General features: G+C 42.3%; 1 protein-coding gene across 1 annotated transcript in view; it reads left to right on the forward strand.

The window, feature by feature from the left end:
* The window catches only part of HSF4 (heat shock transcription factor 4), a 34,050-nt gene extending 19,427 nt beyond the window's left edge, over positions 1 to 14,623 (forward strand). Inside the window, exons 8-13 of the mRNA XM_030581430.1 lie at positions 923 to 1,047; positions 5,146 to 5,370; positions 8,775 to 8,880; positions 9,948 to 10,013; positions 12,150 to 12,237; positions 14,110 to 14,623. Coding sequence (XP_030437290.1) covers positions 923 to 1,047; positions 5,146 to 5,370; positions 8,775 to 8,880; positions 9,948 to 10,013; positions 12,150 to 12,237; positions 14,110 to 14,303 — 804 coding nt within the window. The 3' untranslated portion in view covers positions 14,304 to 14,623. The remainder of the gene's footprint in view (positions 1 to 922; positions 1,048 to 5,145; positions 5,371 to 8,774; positions 8,881 to 9,947; positions 10,014 to 12,149; positions 12,238 to 14,109) is intronic.
* The last annotated feature ends 463 nt before the right edge of the window (positions 14,624 to 15,086 follow it).

A 15,086-nucleotide genomic window follows, 5' to 3' on the forward strand; every position in this document is an offset into this window, starting at 1 on the left:
TTCCTAGCTCTCCAAGGCAGGAGCTGTTCAGAGAGCAGCTAGAAACAGAGGCCCTCCTGACCAGATGAGAAGACAACAGCCCTGCATAGTCCATAGCATCATAGCTCCTGTGATTGCTTTGGTCACCCTGCCCAGTGCAGAACAGATGCCATAGATGCCATTTGTTTAAACAAGGTGATTCCCAGGCACTGGGTTCTGTAAGCAAAGACTATATGTAACTGGAGAGAGAAAGGGTTACGCTGAGTTGTTGGGACATAGAAATAAGGTCCTGGTTGCTTGCAGTGATTTAAAGGTCTCGTGGATCCTTCAACCAAGGGGAAGTTAAGGAGTCTTGGAAAATTTAAATATGTTCTAATCTCATTCTGCCTACATTAAAATCCCTCTGGAGCTGTCATTCCAATTGGCATAGGGTGTATTGTAGTAGGCCTATGGGTGGGGGAGAGGATTGAGATGATTACGATGCTGTATGCGCTTTCCTCAGTGAGTATTCCACCATCTACCTCATTGACTGCAAGAGAATTGCTCCAATGAGTGACAGAAGCAGGGATTTGCCCATAGGGCCCAATCCTGTAAGCTGTTACTACCAGAGAGAGTGCTTAGTACCAAATGTAGTTCCATTGAATTCAATGGGGCTATGCCCAGTAGTAGGGACTAGATTTTGCCACTTAGCTACCCCGCCACCCCCCGTAGGAGTGGTGTAGTTGCACCACCTCAGGGGGTGCTCCAGGAGATTGAATGCTGCTGAGTCCCACAAGGCAATGTGTGGAAGTTCAAGGAGTTTGGTGGAGATGAGCCAGAATCCCTGTCATAAGCAAGTAACCCATCTCTGCCCCTTGCTAAGCCAATGTATAACTGACCTAACAAACTTCTTTAATTCTTCTTGCTGTATCACAAACTGACCATTTTGTATTTTCTTTTGCAGCCATCTACAGAACCTGCCTCGTGCTTAACCAGTCCTGCTATTGCTGGAGGGCCAGTCATATCGGATGTTACTGAAGCATCACCACCGAATGTCGTGTCGCTTCAATCTCCTCCAGAGGGTGATAGGTAAAGAACGTTATTGTGATCGTAAACTAAGGGTATCAGAGGGGTAGCCGTGTTAGTCTGGATCTGTAAAAGCAGCAAAGAATCCTGTGGCACCTTATAGACTAACAGACGTTCTGGAGCATGAGCTTTTGTGGGTGAATACCCACTTCCTCAGATGCATGTAGTGGAAATTTCCAGGGGCAGGTATATATATGCTAGCAAGCAAGCTAGAGATAACGAGGTCAGTTCAATCAGGGAGGATGAGGCCCTGTTCTAGCAGTTGAGGTGTGAAAACCAAGAGAGGAGAAATTGGTTCTGTAGTTGGCAAGTCATTCAGAGTCTTTGTTCAATCCTGAGCTGATGGTGTCAAATTTGCAGATGAACTGAAGCTCAGCAGTTTCTCTTTGAAGTCTGGTCCTGAAGTTTTTTTGCTGCAGGATGGCCACCTTAAGGTCTGCCATAGTGTGGCCAGGGAGGTTGAAGTGCTGTCCTACAGGTTTTTGTATATTGCCATTCCTAATGTCTGATTTGTGTCCATTTATCCTTTTCCGTAGAGACTGTCCAGTTTGGCCGATGTACATAGCAGAGGGGCATTGCTGGCATATGATGGCGTATATTACATTGGTGGATGTGCAGGTGAATGAACCAGTGATGGTGTGGCTGATCTGGTTAGGTCCTGTGATGATGTCGCTGGTGTAGATATGTGGGCAGAGTTGGCATCGAGGTTTGTTGCATGGATTGGTTCCTGAGCTAGAGTTATTATGGTGCGGTGTGCAGTTACTGGTGAGAATATGTTTCAGGTTGGCAGGTTGTCTGTGGGCAAGGACTGGTTTGCCACCCAAGGCCTGTGAAAATGTGGGATCATTGTCCAGGATGGGTTGTAGATCCTTGATGATGCATTGGAGGGTTTTAGCTGGGGGCTGTATGTGATGGCCAGTGGAGTCCTGTTGGTTTCTTTCTTGGGTTTGTCTTGCAGTAGGAGGTTTCTGGGTACACGTCTGGCTCTGTTGATCTGTTTCCTTATTTCCTTGTGCGGGTATTGTAGTTTTGAGAATGCTTGGTGGAGATTTTGTAGGTGTTGGTCTCTGTCTGAGGGGTTAGAGCAGATGCGGTTGTAACTAAGGGTGTGTCTGTACTTTGGGCTGTGGGTGTAATTCCTAGCTCAGGGAGATATACCCACGCTAAGTAGTGTGTTAAAAATAGTCTAGCCATGGCAGTGTGACCCATCCAGGACACTAGACATATACTCGAGTGGCTAGCCCCTCTTACCACTGCGGCTGCATTCTCTTTTTAGCACACTAGCTCCATGAAAGCTAGAGTGGGTATGTCTCCTTGAGCTGAGAACTACACACCTCGCTCAAAAGATAGAGACACCCTTAGAGATCTGTGCCAGGATGCAAATAACTACATCAGAATATTGTGTAGGTCTAATTCTACTATGGCATGTGCACCTCAGTCAATACTACATTCCTCACATATTTACAGAGTAGCTGTGTGTTTTATCTGCTTTGCAACTTTCCATGTGTAGGTAATTTTAAAAAACAGGTTGTGACTCTGCATGCACACAGATTGCAATAATCAGTCATAGGTTTTGTGCTGGGAGCTACCACACACTTCCTTGAAAAGTTATCCAGAACATTTTACTGATACTTTCTCCTCAAGAAAATGGAAGTCTCAGTCTTAATCAGAGGGCAAGAGATCTGGATTTTTTTGTTTTATTTTGAGACAGAGAGAAAAAGAAAGCGAGAGCTTCTATTTGGTTTTGATGAGGAAGAACTAAATGAGGAAGAACTAAACTGAACATCGTCCTTATAACCAGAAAATAGAGAAGACTGCCATAAGTGCTATACAAATTTTAGGTCAATGTGCAAAGCTTCCAGAAAGTTACAACATTCAAATACATAGAGATATTTCAGAGTTAGACTATGTAGCTTCTCTCTTCCTATTGTCCATTTTAGACATTCAGAGGCTTTATATTACAGTGACGAAATTATAAGCTATAATTATGTCCATGCAAACTGAATGGAATGGTGAAAGCTCTATAATCAATCTCTCTAGCTTATAGACAAGGCAGATACTCTCTAGAAAAGATCTATGCTTGCTGATTGAACTGTCTTATCTCTAAAATTAGTTAGAAGCATGTTAAGTGCTCCAGGTAAGATCTGCTCCCTAAAACCAGTTTTCAGTATATAACTATGCTGCTTATTCTTGAGTGCTATCTATTGGCACTTTATTAATAAACTATCTACGTATATAGGGACAGCTCTTTTGTAGAGAAGTCTCATAACAAGGCAGAGATATAATGAATACATGATGGTGTGGTGCATGGTAAAGATTTTATTAGAATGAGCTTTTGATGGGTGCTCGCCATTCGTGAGTTCTGCAGACGATCCCACATTTGTGCTGATGAATCCTTTGTAACATCCCACCCCGTCACGTGTCATACGTGCCAGATGTGTTACAGCAGCAAGTTGTGGAGTCCTAATCACTTTTGTTAGTGTTCATTTTTGTATCCCTTTACCTATAGAGCTAGTCGCCTTAGTTACTTTGAGTCCAGCTGTGCAGGGTTTATAAAAAACTTCTAAAAATGGCACATAGCAGTTTTTTACTCATAAAAATGTCACTATTTGAAAGTCTAGTGGCTTATATCCTTTAAGGGCTAGAATTGAAGGCTGGTCCCACTGGAAAAGGGGAAATCTTCCATTCCCAATAGGATAACGTTTCTGTCTGAGACTTTCAAGGCAGCTATGGGATTTGGATGACCTAGTGGGAATTTTAATGAGAATGGGTGTCTCAATCCTTTAGTCAGTTTCGAAAACCTAGATCTCCATTTCTAACCTTGCAGGGCCGCAAGATAATGAACAGGGCCACTTTTACTCATAGAAAACCTGTCTTTGGGCTGTGTCTGAATCTTGCCCACATCCTGGGCCTCAGACAGGGGTTAGATTGGAGGAAGTTACGCAGTAGGGAGGAGAAGAGGGAAATATTTCTCTGGCAGGTTAATTTAAAGAAACAGGGCTATTGTTTGAAGTTTCCCAGGGAGTTGGAATGTTAGATTGAGTGCTGAGGATATGGGCAGAGTGCAGGTGAAGTGGTCCAAAGAGTATGATAAATATATGTACCATGTGGATGCCACCTTCTCTGCATATGTAAAATACCTGATGGGACATATTCACCTCTGGCATAACTCTGTTGAAGTGAATGGAATTATGCCAGCAGAAAATGTGGCCCAATATTCCTATTTTCAACTATAATAACAATAATAATTATAATTAATAACAACCTTAATGCAGGACACTCCATGGAGATTAATGACCCGCTGATGTTAATGACCCTCTTGTGCACCTTGAACCAAGAATTCCTTCTAGCTGGTCCTACATCTCCAGGAAATGTGCTGCGCCTTGATCACACTTGCTTCTAGGTAACACCCAGTAGCAGCAGCATTCCAGATGGGAGGTTAACACAGTATCAATAACGCGGCAGACTCCAGGATTCCTTTAATCCATTTAGCAGTGTGGTCTTAGTGTCTGATATAGAACTGAAATGTAAAACTCACAGCCTCACAGAAAGAGTCGCATAACCAGGGTGGCAGCACTGGTCAGGACCACCAGGGTGGATGCCCTGTAGTATTTCCCACATGTGTGAGAGGTTAAATGAAATGTCAATGCCCTTCCCTTGATCTGACAGTTGAAATCTAAGACTTCCCAGTTGGTGTTTTCCTTCTGGCACAGCACATGTTGCATGTGGTTGTGCCTTTGACAGTTCTTGCTGATTAAAAGAGGCCACCCCATTTTCTCCTGGCAGAGGAAATAAGAAGAGCCATGTGCATGCACAAGAAGGAAAAATCTCTGAGAAAAGCCAGTCCTTATTCTGAAGCCCACTGAAGTCAATGGGAGTCTTTCTACTGACTTCAGTAGGCCCAAAATTAAAATATTAAACTTGGGTGTAGACAGAGTTCATATGTGCAGCTGGCCGCAGTGGAGGATAAACACTGCATGGCAGTTGGATCAAAAGCAGAAACAGCCCCTTTGCCACTGCTGCCCTTCCCATTCATGCGAATAGCAAAGCCCTTGGTGCACGTATGTGTGAGTGTGGTACTAAAACTTTTCTTTGATTCAGGGAAAAATGCCACATGCTGATCAAGGAAGAACCAGTTAGCCCTGGAGTGAAAGCCACATCTGAGCCAGATGTCTCTCTGCCTGGCTGTACTGCCTGTGCTGAACCCCCTGTGTTACCAGTTGCAATGGTTCAGTCTGTTTTAGAAGGCAAAGGGAGCTGCGGGGCGCCCCAGTCTGCAAGTTCACAGCAACCCGAAAGAAGAGGCAGAAGGGCACCTCTAGACAGGTGAGGGGAGGACAGCAGCTATGCACATTCAACCGCATTGCACATGAGGGTTGCCACCTGTCCAGGTTTTCCCAGGCTTATCCTGGGAGAACTGTACGGCAGCTCAGTACATGCTGCCAGCTGTCCAGTTTGATGGGCTCAGGATTATCCCGGATGTCCTGTTTCTTTTGTACCTCGGAGGTGGCAAACCAATTACACAGAATGGCTTGTGGCTGGCTAACATCTTGTCTGCTAATAACATTTGTAGTGATGCAAGTTCCATGCTGCAAAGGGCTTAAGGGCCAGCGTACAGTGCTGAAACCAGTGGAACATGGCGCTGGCTGCACACAGCATGCTGTGCCCATTGTATCCTCTTGTGTCATACTAGGGAATATAGCTGATAAGAGATGACAAGAAACCTCCATCAGACACAGGTTTAGATCACGGGAAGAATGTTTCATTAGCAAAGAGCTGCCAGTTATGTCTTCCTCTTTTTTCCTCCCTTCTCCAGCTCTGTGAACTCATGTGGGTTCTTCTCCCTTCAGTTTGCACACCTTTCGTCTCCTCATCTATCACATTCCTGATGGCCGGGAACATCTCTCCATGCTCTGGCACACAAGTCAATGCTCACAAGTCAATAACTGATCCAACCCTAGGTCATTATTCAGGTTATTCCTTTGGATACCATGCACTCAGGCCACATGTTTTTGGGAAGATCACTTCATCCACTGACTCTTGCCGCAGACTGTGTTTGTGGGTAGCCACAAGCCTTCAGGCAGACTGAGTGTTTTAATTCCTGACCATCTTTGACTAAAGCTCAAGCCTGTCATGCAAGGGACCAAAGATTTATTCATTGGTCTTTTATCCTTTGTTTGGAAGAGATTATTAAAATCTAGGCACTGTTACTCAAAAAGTAGTTTTTACATTATAAATAACTGGGTTTTGAAACACATTTTGAAACAATGAAGTGTCAAGCCAAATTGTTAGTGGGGGTGGAAAACAAAGAGTTGTGTGCTAATGAACCCAAGAGGTCCTGGTATAGGCGAATGCAGTTCTGCTCCTGAACTCTGAAGGATCACTGAGAATCTTGGAGCCATTGCAGATAAATATACTAGGACCTGTAAGATACACAGAGACTGGTATCCTGCTGAGAAGGCATTTTAGCACAACTCTTCCTGGCTCAGCCAGAGGGGATGTCCTGCATAACTCCCTTGAAAGAGCTGCTGTATATTGTCTGTAAGGGTCTCTGGCTTGAATCTCAGCAGCAAGGATGCTGTCGGGAAACACAGCATGTTCAACCAGCAGAAGGAGAACCGCCCTGCCTGACGCATCTGACCACCACATGGTAGACAGAGCAGTAAGAAATGAACAGAAAGGCATAGGGGTTTTGAGTGAATCTGAGAAGACTTGGGCAGCCCCAGAGAAGGAAGTTCTTACCACATCTTGGGCTGGATGAAAACTCTCGTGGGAAAGGGGAAGAGAGAAGGTTAAGTGAATCCCGGTTGTAACTTGCTGACTTCAGTAGAGCCTCAGGGAGAGAAATTGGACCCACTGCTGCAAACAAGGGTCTACATAAAATCTGAGGGCACTCACCCTGTCCTTGTATTGATCACATTTTAACACATCCTGCTAACTCCATAGTTCCTCTTAATATATAGTCCCCGATTAGCCCTCAGATAAGGCTGCTGTTGGAGATTACATTAGCCTCCAATATAAAATCAAGGTTAGAATTTGGTTCAGAATGTTTTCAGTGAAGATGTTTACCCTCTTAAATATCGGTAACGATTGTAGTATAACTCCACTCCTCAAACCCTAATGATGCATGAGTCTACTCTACAATTTAGATACAATGTACAGTGGAGACATTTTAGAGACAGAACTATCCTATTGTTCCTCTCAATATTTTTTGCCTGCCACAAAATGTGTACCTAACCTAATTATGCCATTTGGCCTATGTGCTTTCTTGCTATGTCCCCTTATTTCAACTAGCTACTGGAACTTTGTTCCCTCTTGTAATCTGTTTGGTTCATTTTCCCTCTAATTAGACTATATTGCAGCCTATTTGTCTTCCCTTTTCTATGATATACACATGAGCACACTGACACAAACTAATAATTCAGGCAATTTTTTTCAAAAGTGACCATATAAGGGTTCGGGCATCTGTTTATGGTGGCACCCATGGAAATCTCGTTTATGGCGCCTGCTGACAGGGCAGGAGTGGCTGCAAACTTGGACCTTTCTGTATGGTCTCTTATGGAAAAGTCTGATAGAATTTAAGAGAAAATGGTGGAGGGAACACAATTTTATAGAATTTAATAGAAAATCAAATCTCTGCTGTAGAATTCTATGGGATAATTACAAATGTCTATAAAAAGAACTCATTTTCTTTTACACGTTGTAGGTTTGTAGAGTGGTTTCTCTAGAACCCTGTTGATTTTAAACCCTATAGTATTCTACAAAACTTTTGCATAAGGGTTCATAATAATTCATCAGCTGTATTACTGTTCTTACAAATCGTGTTTATTGGTGCCTGAGAGCTGACCGAGAATGGGGCTCCATTCTGGTAGGCCATGTTCAAACACAGATGATCTCTGCCCTGAAGAGCTTACAATCTAAACAGACAAGACAGGCACACGTGGTGGGGGAAGGAGTAGAAGACACTAGCAGAGTGAACAATGTGATGGTGGCCAATGTCATGTAAATGACATGATTTTTTTGGAGGGAGAGGATAATTAGAAGGGGGATCAGCTAAAGGGAAAGAGAAGGGAGGATGGGGCAGGGAAAGAGAAGCTAGGAGGGCAGGTGTGGAGTGAAGCAGTCCCTGATTTTGGCTGCTTTTTACGATTCCCTCCCTAGCAGGGAGTCACTCTTCTGTTAGCTTGTAAAACTCTTTCTATAATGGGCTCTTTCTCTAAATGCCATTTAATCACAGGAGTTAAAGCTTCTTGGATCAGATTAACTGAGCCTGGTATAGAAAGGTGTGCAATGTTCCGACTTCAGATCTAGAGGGGATCCATCCGGGGGGAAGGGGAGGAGGGGAGAGAGGTATAACCACCTGCTCCTCCCTCAGAATTTCCTCCAGGGAGGGTAAATTTAATTCTGCCAGAGACTCAATAGGAGCCCAGTCTTTGGGAGCCACGGAGAAGATGTGACCAATTAATATATTCCCAGACACATGGGCCCCTTAGAAGGCATACAGCAGGCTCCACTGCTTAGTATCACAATAGTCTTCTCCCCATTCTGGTGGGTCATGCTCCTGGGGTTAGTCCATAAAAGCTGGTATAACCTAGGGCTGAGTATGGCCTGTAGGGTTGCCAGGTAAAATTTGGGCATATGCTTTACCTTGGGAAGTTAATAAATTGTATTTTCTATATAAATGTGTCTATTTCATAACGATGACACATTTTCCTTTTCTCTTTCTTCAGAACAGAAATTTCTGACCCAATGGATGGCACTGATTTGAGTTTAGAAGGCCTGCAGCTGCTGCTGAGGAGCCAGCAATATAATCTGGAACCTGCCAGCATTTTGGATGTGAGTGTTAAGAGCACACTTTTGAGTGTGACAATCACTTTGATTGCTCCTAGAAAAACTGTGAACAACGTAGCATATTCTTGTGCACCATCTACTGGCATCTTATCTATTAACTATCTATGTATATACAGATGTCTCCTCTGTAGAGTATTCTCGTAACAGTAAGTTTGAGCAGCTTCAGACTTTGTCAAGCATTTTCATTTCTTGTGAAGGCAAATATACTTAGGTCTTATACCCCAGGATCACACAACACAATCCATTTGGCTAAGACAAGGTCATAAGATCTAAAATAGTTTTAACATTCTCACTCTTACATGAAATAGTTTTAATACTATTCTTTAGTGGTCCAGTTAATATTTTTCATAGTGTTCTGCATCCTATATGGTCCCGCCTCATCCAGATTATGTCTGGACCCATTAAATCTTCACCTTTTCCTCCAGTTCTTAGAAGTGCCGCTGAGGCCACGTTATCCCTACCAAGGTCTTCACCTGTCTGGGACTCCTGGGACATTTTAAATTGCAAATTGGTAATAGGGTTTCATCCATACCTTGTATATTTTATGTTTTATTCCAGTGTTCAAATAGCTCCATATATAGGGAAAGAATATATTTGTCAAAAAAGAGTTGATCTTGCTTCATATTTATCCTTATAATAAACATGTTTGGATAATTAAGAATGGGAGATCAAAATAGGACATCTTTATTTTCTCAGGGCCAAATCTTGAGAGGTGCTAGAACCTGTGACTTCCTTTGACTTTAATGGAAAGATTCAGTGATCATTGTTTGTTCTTCTTATTGTTCCTTGGTAGGAGTTTTTCTGCTAATAATACAACTTCTTTCTTCTCTCTCTGGGTGAATCAGAACATAGTATTAATGGCATGATTTTCAAAAAAGCTTAGCATCCTAAATTGAGTGTCACATCGGGAGCAGCTGGATGCTGGCCTCTTCTGAAAATCTTGCCCTGCTACAAAGTCTTAAGACAGTCCTTCACAAAAGAATATGAATCATAAAGCCATTATAGAATCCTTTTACTTTCTACCAGGAAAATAAATGTCTCATTTCCAATAGGTCTTTAATCCAAATCTTTCAGTGAGTGAGTGGAATCTGACTGACATGGAAGCCAATTTTTCACCGGTAAGGGATGCGTATTTGTGTCTGTGTGAAAACAATACTATAGATATGAAACAGCATTTCTTATGAACAGAGCTGGTACGTTAGTGAAGAATGAATAATTGTTTTATGGGGAGCAGGAGGAGAATTTTACAGTGGGTAAGCATTCATCAGGGATGAAACTGAGAGCACCAATACTCTTCACATGTGACCCAAACTAGACTTGGGACCTCTATTTCCCACTCAAAAGAAACCCGAGCTTATTTGGAGGACTGGTTGGGATAATGAAAATGCAATTTGCTAGAATCTGAGTTGTCTTTTATGTGGTCTTCAGTTGAAACCAGCTGCCCAAGTACCAGTCTTTAAGTTGACTCTTCACCCACTGTTAATTAACTTTTAGTTTGGAAAACTGATTTAAGTACAACATATTCTAAAAGGAAGAAAAATAATATCTCAAATGCATAGAGTGCCATGTGTGTGAAAGTGCTTTAGAAAATATGTGTATGAAATGGCACCCTCCCTGGGGTGTAATAATGCCATTGTTTAAAAGCACACAGCCATGTAACACAACCATTTTGGAAAGAAAATGAAGAGTATATATACAGTTGAAACTGTGGGGGAATGTGATTAGGCAGGGGGATACTGGAATTTGACACTGGGGATAATATCACTAAAGTAATATTACACACAGGTAGAAATGTAACAGTCAGAGGAGGTTTCACTACTGGGGTTTCTTCTCCTACTTGAGACCACGGGCAGCATTTCAGAGCTACAGTATCACCTTCCAGACAAGTTTTATCTGCAGAGTTGCAGGTCAGGTTGTTTTGTCTCCTCAGAGAGCCAGAGGCAGGATTTCGCTCCTCTGTGTCAGTGCTGCTAAGGCGGCAATATTCCATCATTATAACATCAGTGTTGTTGGCTGGCTTTTGTTTTTTCTTTCATAATTGGCCATTTTCTGAGGTAAACTTTTTTCCCCTGGCTGTCAGGAGGGAAATAGAGCCTCTGAAGGCCCAGTTGATAATGCAAAGGCTCAACAGGAGTGGGAGCTTGCTTTCAAAATGGAGGACTCTGTATAAGAGCAAACGCCAACAGATACTCCTAGGTTGCAGAAGAAGGCTGTCTCCTTAGTAATTCAATCCTTCAGCTCAACAGGATTTTCCAGTATCTCAGGCAGCCTCCTAGGGTGACGCTCTGAGCATACAAAAAAGCATGTAATCATATGACCAGTTTTATGCCAGAGTGACAGTGCAAGTAAGTACAAAATCTAATCAAAGTACCTTCAAGCACATAGACGGGGTCTTGGGATACATCAGCCCCCCCCCCCCCCCCCCCCCGATCTACTGTTCTGTGGGCTGCTGAGCAGTGAAGTCAGGAGGAGTTGACAGGGCATTATTCACCTCACAGGATAGCTCCAAAAGAGAAGAAATTCAAAGTTAGGCCTCCAACAACAACTTTAACTCTTCTCTTGGCACCTTCCAGCCTTGCAACTTAGAAAATGTGAGAGGACTCCTAGAATTGTTTGGGTTTTTTTGGTTAGAAATTTGAAAAACCTCTGTTTGATGGCATGTTATATTTGGCTTTCGATAAGGACCCTTAATTAGATGGTATGAGAAAGATTCCTGTTATCATAGCTGCTGGCTCTATGAACCCAGCTAGTCATGCTTGGTTGCACAGGAATTTTAACCCCTCATTTTTCACCTTCCAAAGTTAGCCTGAAAAGAGTGGGATTGGGCAAAGTAATCCCACCTTCCCATCCCAATTGGCTGTAAGCAGCAATCACAGGTTGGCCCCATGTTCCACATGGAATAGAGAGGCAGAGGAGAGAGAAAGCAACCACAGGTAATTTTTTTTATTTAAAGCTTCCTCCAGGACATCTCATATTTGGTGCTGGGTAGCTCTCCAGGTGTGGAAGCCAAACCTGAGATAACCTAAGATTTACGTAGACTGGAGCATGGCAATTTACTAACAATTCCTCTTGTGTTCATAATTTTGCTTACTAGAACAGAGGCCAGCCCAATGGACTAGGAGGACAGTGATGATAAATTCTATGTGTTATCATTTGCTATATGAATAAAGCACTGATCTTCACAAACAGCCTAGTTCTAACCATCTCCCTGTCTTTGTATAATTGTACATTGTAGTTTGTATTTTTGCATCAAGATGCAGCAACTCACAGTGGATCTGGAGAAGAATGTAAATGAGCTGTCTCCCAAAGTGTTAAATCCTCACTTTAACACCACCTGCTCAGGTACCAGCAATAACTGTTCATGCAAACAAAGGAATGGGAATTCAGTAATTAACTAATGGTTAAGCATTTTAAATGGCTAGATGAAATGTCCAATACTGATCCTTTAGCAGACCACAGGCTTATTGTAGTAGTGCACCTTTTGTGTTTCAGTTTAGTGATTGTTACTCAATGATCTTTTCAAGAGAAACTGTTTAAGATAGCTTCCATATGGAGCAGGCTGTATTGGAGATGTGCCAAGATTTAAATATGACTAACCTCTATCTATTCCTGCTAAAATCTATGGTGAGAGGAGATGGGTGAGCTAATGTCTTTTATTGGACTAACTAAAGAATAGCTCTGTGTAAGCTTGTCTCTCTCACCAACAGAGTTTGGTCAAAGAAAAGATATAACCCATCTTGTCCCTCTAGCATCCTGGAACTAACAAGGCGACAATAACACTGTGGTGTCTGTCAGAATGTAGCCAGTCTCCTTTTGATTGTTCATTGCCATCTAATTGCTATGTGGTGACCGAGGTGAAATGTTGATAGTCTCAATCTCCTTCGTCCTCTTGATCTACTAGAGATATGTCCCTATTTTTAAAATAAATACCACTCATTTAAACCCTTGTTAGCACTCTCAGCAGAGAGGCCAACATCTGACTGAGTATGGAAATTAAGTTCTGTTTTACCCCTGTGGTCTTCTCAGACTACAGTTGAGTCACATTGGTTCAGCAGTGTCACGATGCTTGCATTACTGCTGTCTGTGCTGTACCATTGGTCTTGTCTGCCTAGGAAAGTATATTGATATAATTATACCAGTATAACCCCCTCATGCGGACACTCATATTCTGGAATTAGAGTGGTGTTTTTTTTTAATGTAGTTTAAATTCCTTCCCTAATATCATAAGTTAAATCAAAATAAAGGCACTCTTCGAACAGAATCGGTGTCCACATAGAGCGGCTATACCAGTATAACGATATTGGTTTAAATTCACACCTTATGTTATATTGAAAAATCTTCCCCATGTAAACAAGGCCTTACGCTCTGTCTAAAGTAGAAAGAGGTTTTTGAAATGTGTTTAAAACACCACTTAGGACCTAGAGTAGACAGGGTTTTAAAAATGTATTAGCTGGTCAGCCATGAGACCATGCTAGGTGCCCAGTGGTATGTGAAATATGTTAATTGGCATACGTTAGCTAGCGTGTTTTAAAACCATCTGTTTCCTTGCTCTAAACAGAGCCTTCCAGCTTTCTGGTAGTGTCCCCCACCATGTATCAAAGCTGTTGTGTATAGACCAATGACTTTAGTCTCAGCCAAGGAGCTTCCATGAGCAACAAATTCATTAAAAAACAGAAGTATTGAAGACAGAATTCCTTGGCACTGTAGGTGATGTTGCATGAAACATGCCTGTCTGTACTGGTAAGGCCTGGTGATTCGAGTCTCTTCTTTGCAAGGTCCCTATTATACAAGTAGCAGCATGAGGATAGTAGGGGTGAAATAAGGGAGAAATTGGAACTGGTGGGTGCCTCCAGCGGCAGTGGTGGAAAAAGGCTGAAAGCACTTGTATAAGTGGGGAAGAGCAGCTGCTCTTACCTAGTCCTCAAAGGCCTCAGGCCATTTGCCTTTTTCCATTTCCTTATTCCCACACATCTCAGCTATTGAAGTATGATCCACAGTCAGCTGAAGCCAATGGAAAGACTCTCACTGACTTTAATGGGCTTTTGGACTGTCCCAATTCCAATCCTGAAAGTTTCCAAGCACTTCTGGCAAAGTCCTGAACTCCTTCAATTCCTATTGGAGTTCAGCACTTCCTAGGATCCAGCGCTTAGTTAATAAAGACCAGTAGTTTGCCTGCTGGTCACCATGTTTTCCATTTTCTGTCTGCATTCCTAGGGAAAGATGTCATTCTTGAATGCACCCAGCAGTTTCCCATTGAGCGTGAAGCAGGCTTTGGGAGCAACATTGTAAACCTACCTGAAAGTTCAGCTCTTTATATTCCATCTGAAAATATGGCTTCCTATCTATCCTCTGTGGGTCTCCAAGGAGATATTCCATTAAACCTGAACTCTCCAACTGAAAGTAACTAGTGATCTATTTAGCTTTACAAGAAATTGTGCCTTTTACTCCCTTTCAAAACATCTACAGTTTTGAATGTAAAGAAACAACAGTGACTTAGAAACACATGAAAGAGTGATTGTTGCTTTTTTTTGAATTGATGGAAAACTCAGCCACCATAACTGTTTGCACTGCCCAATGTTTTTCAATGTTTACCCAGGACAAATTTTACAATGGGCAGTCTTCTTCCAAGAAACAAACTGCAATCGTTGCTCACTCCGTGGGGCGCAAGGGTTTGTTATTTCCTTTACTCACAAAAGCAGTACATTTTCTTAATTTTTTATACTCTGTAAGAAAAGCATCTAAGATTTTAATAGTAGAGTAAATGCTAAAACTATGTCATGGACATTGGAAAATAAATCCGCATTGGCTAATATAATATAAAGACAGATGCATTAATTCCAATGGAGCAGCAAAGAACAGTGTATACGTGCATGGGATGGGGTCTTGTGAATTCCTAGTTACAGGAAATCAGTTCTGCAACTGGTCCACCCCCTAAAAGTGTTTTCTTTTTTACCCATTTCCTTCTTTTGATATGATGAGATATACTTGTATCTCTCCCTTATCCTCACAGTTTTTCTGAATTTGCACTTCCCTCAGTTGACATCAGTCTGTGCAGGAGATAGAACTTTTTCTGAAGGCCCATCCTAGACTGTGAAAGAAACTCCCATAGAAACTAAGGACCATCTTAAACCATGCCACCTTCCGTTCAAAGTGCAAGATACACTTCTTTGACCTGTCTTCTCCAACATCAA

Source organism: Gopherus evgoodei, chromosome 12 (assembly GCF_007399415.2).
Source record: "Gopherus evgoodei ecotype Sinaloan lineage chromosome 12, rGopEvg1_v1.p, whole genome shotgun sequence".
NCBI classification, from domain to species: Eukaryota; Metazoa; Chordata; order Testudines; family Testudinidae; genus Gopherus; species Gopherus evgoodei.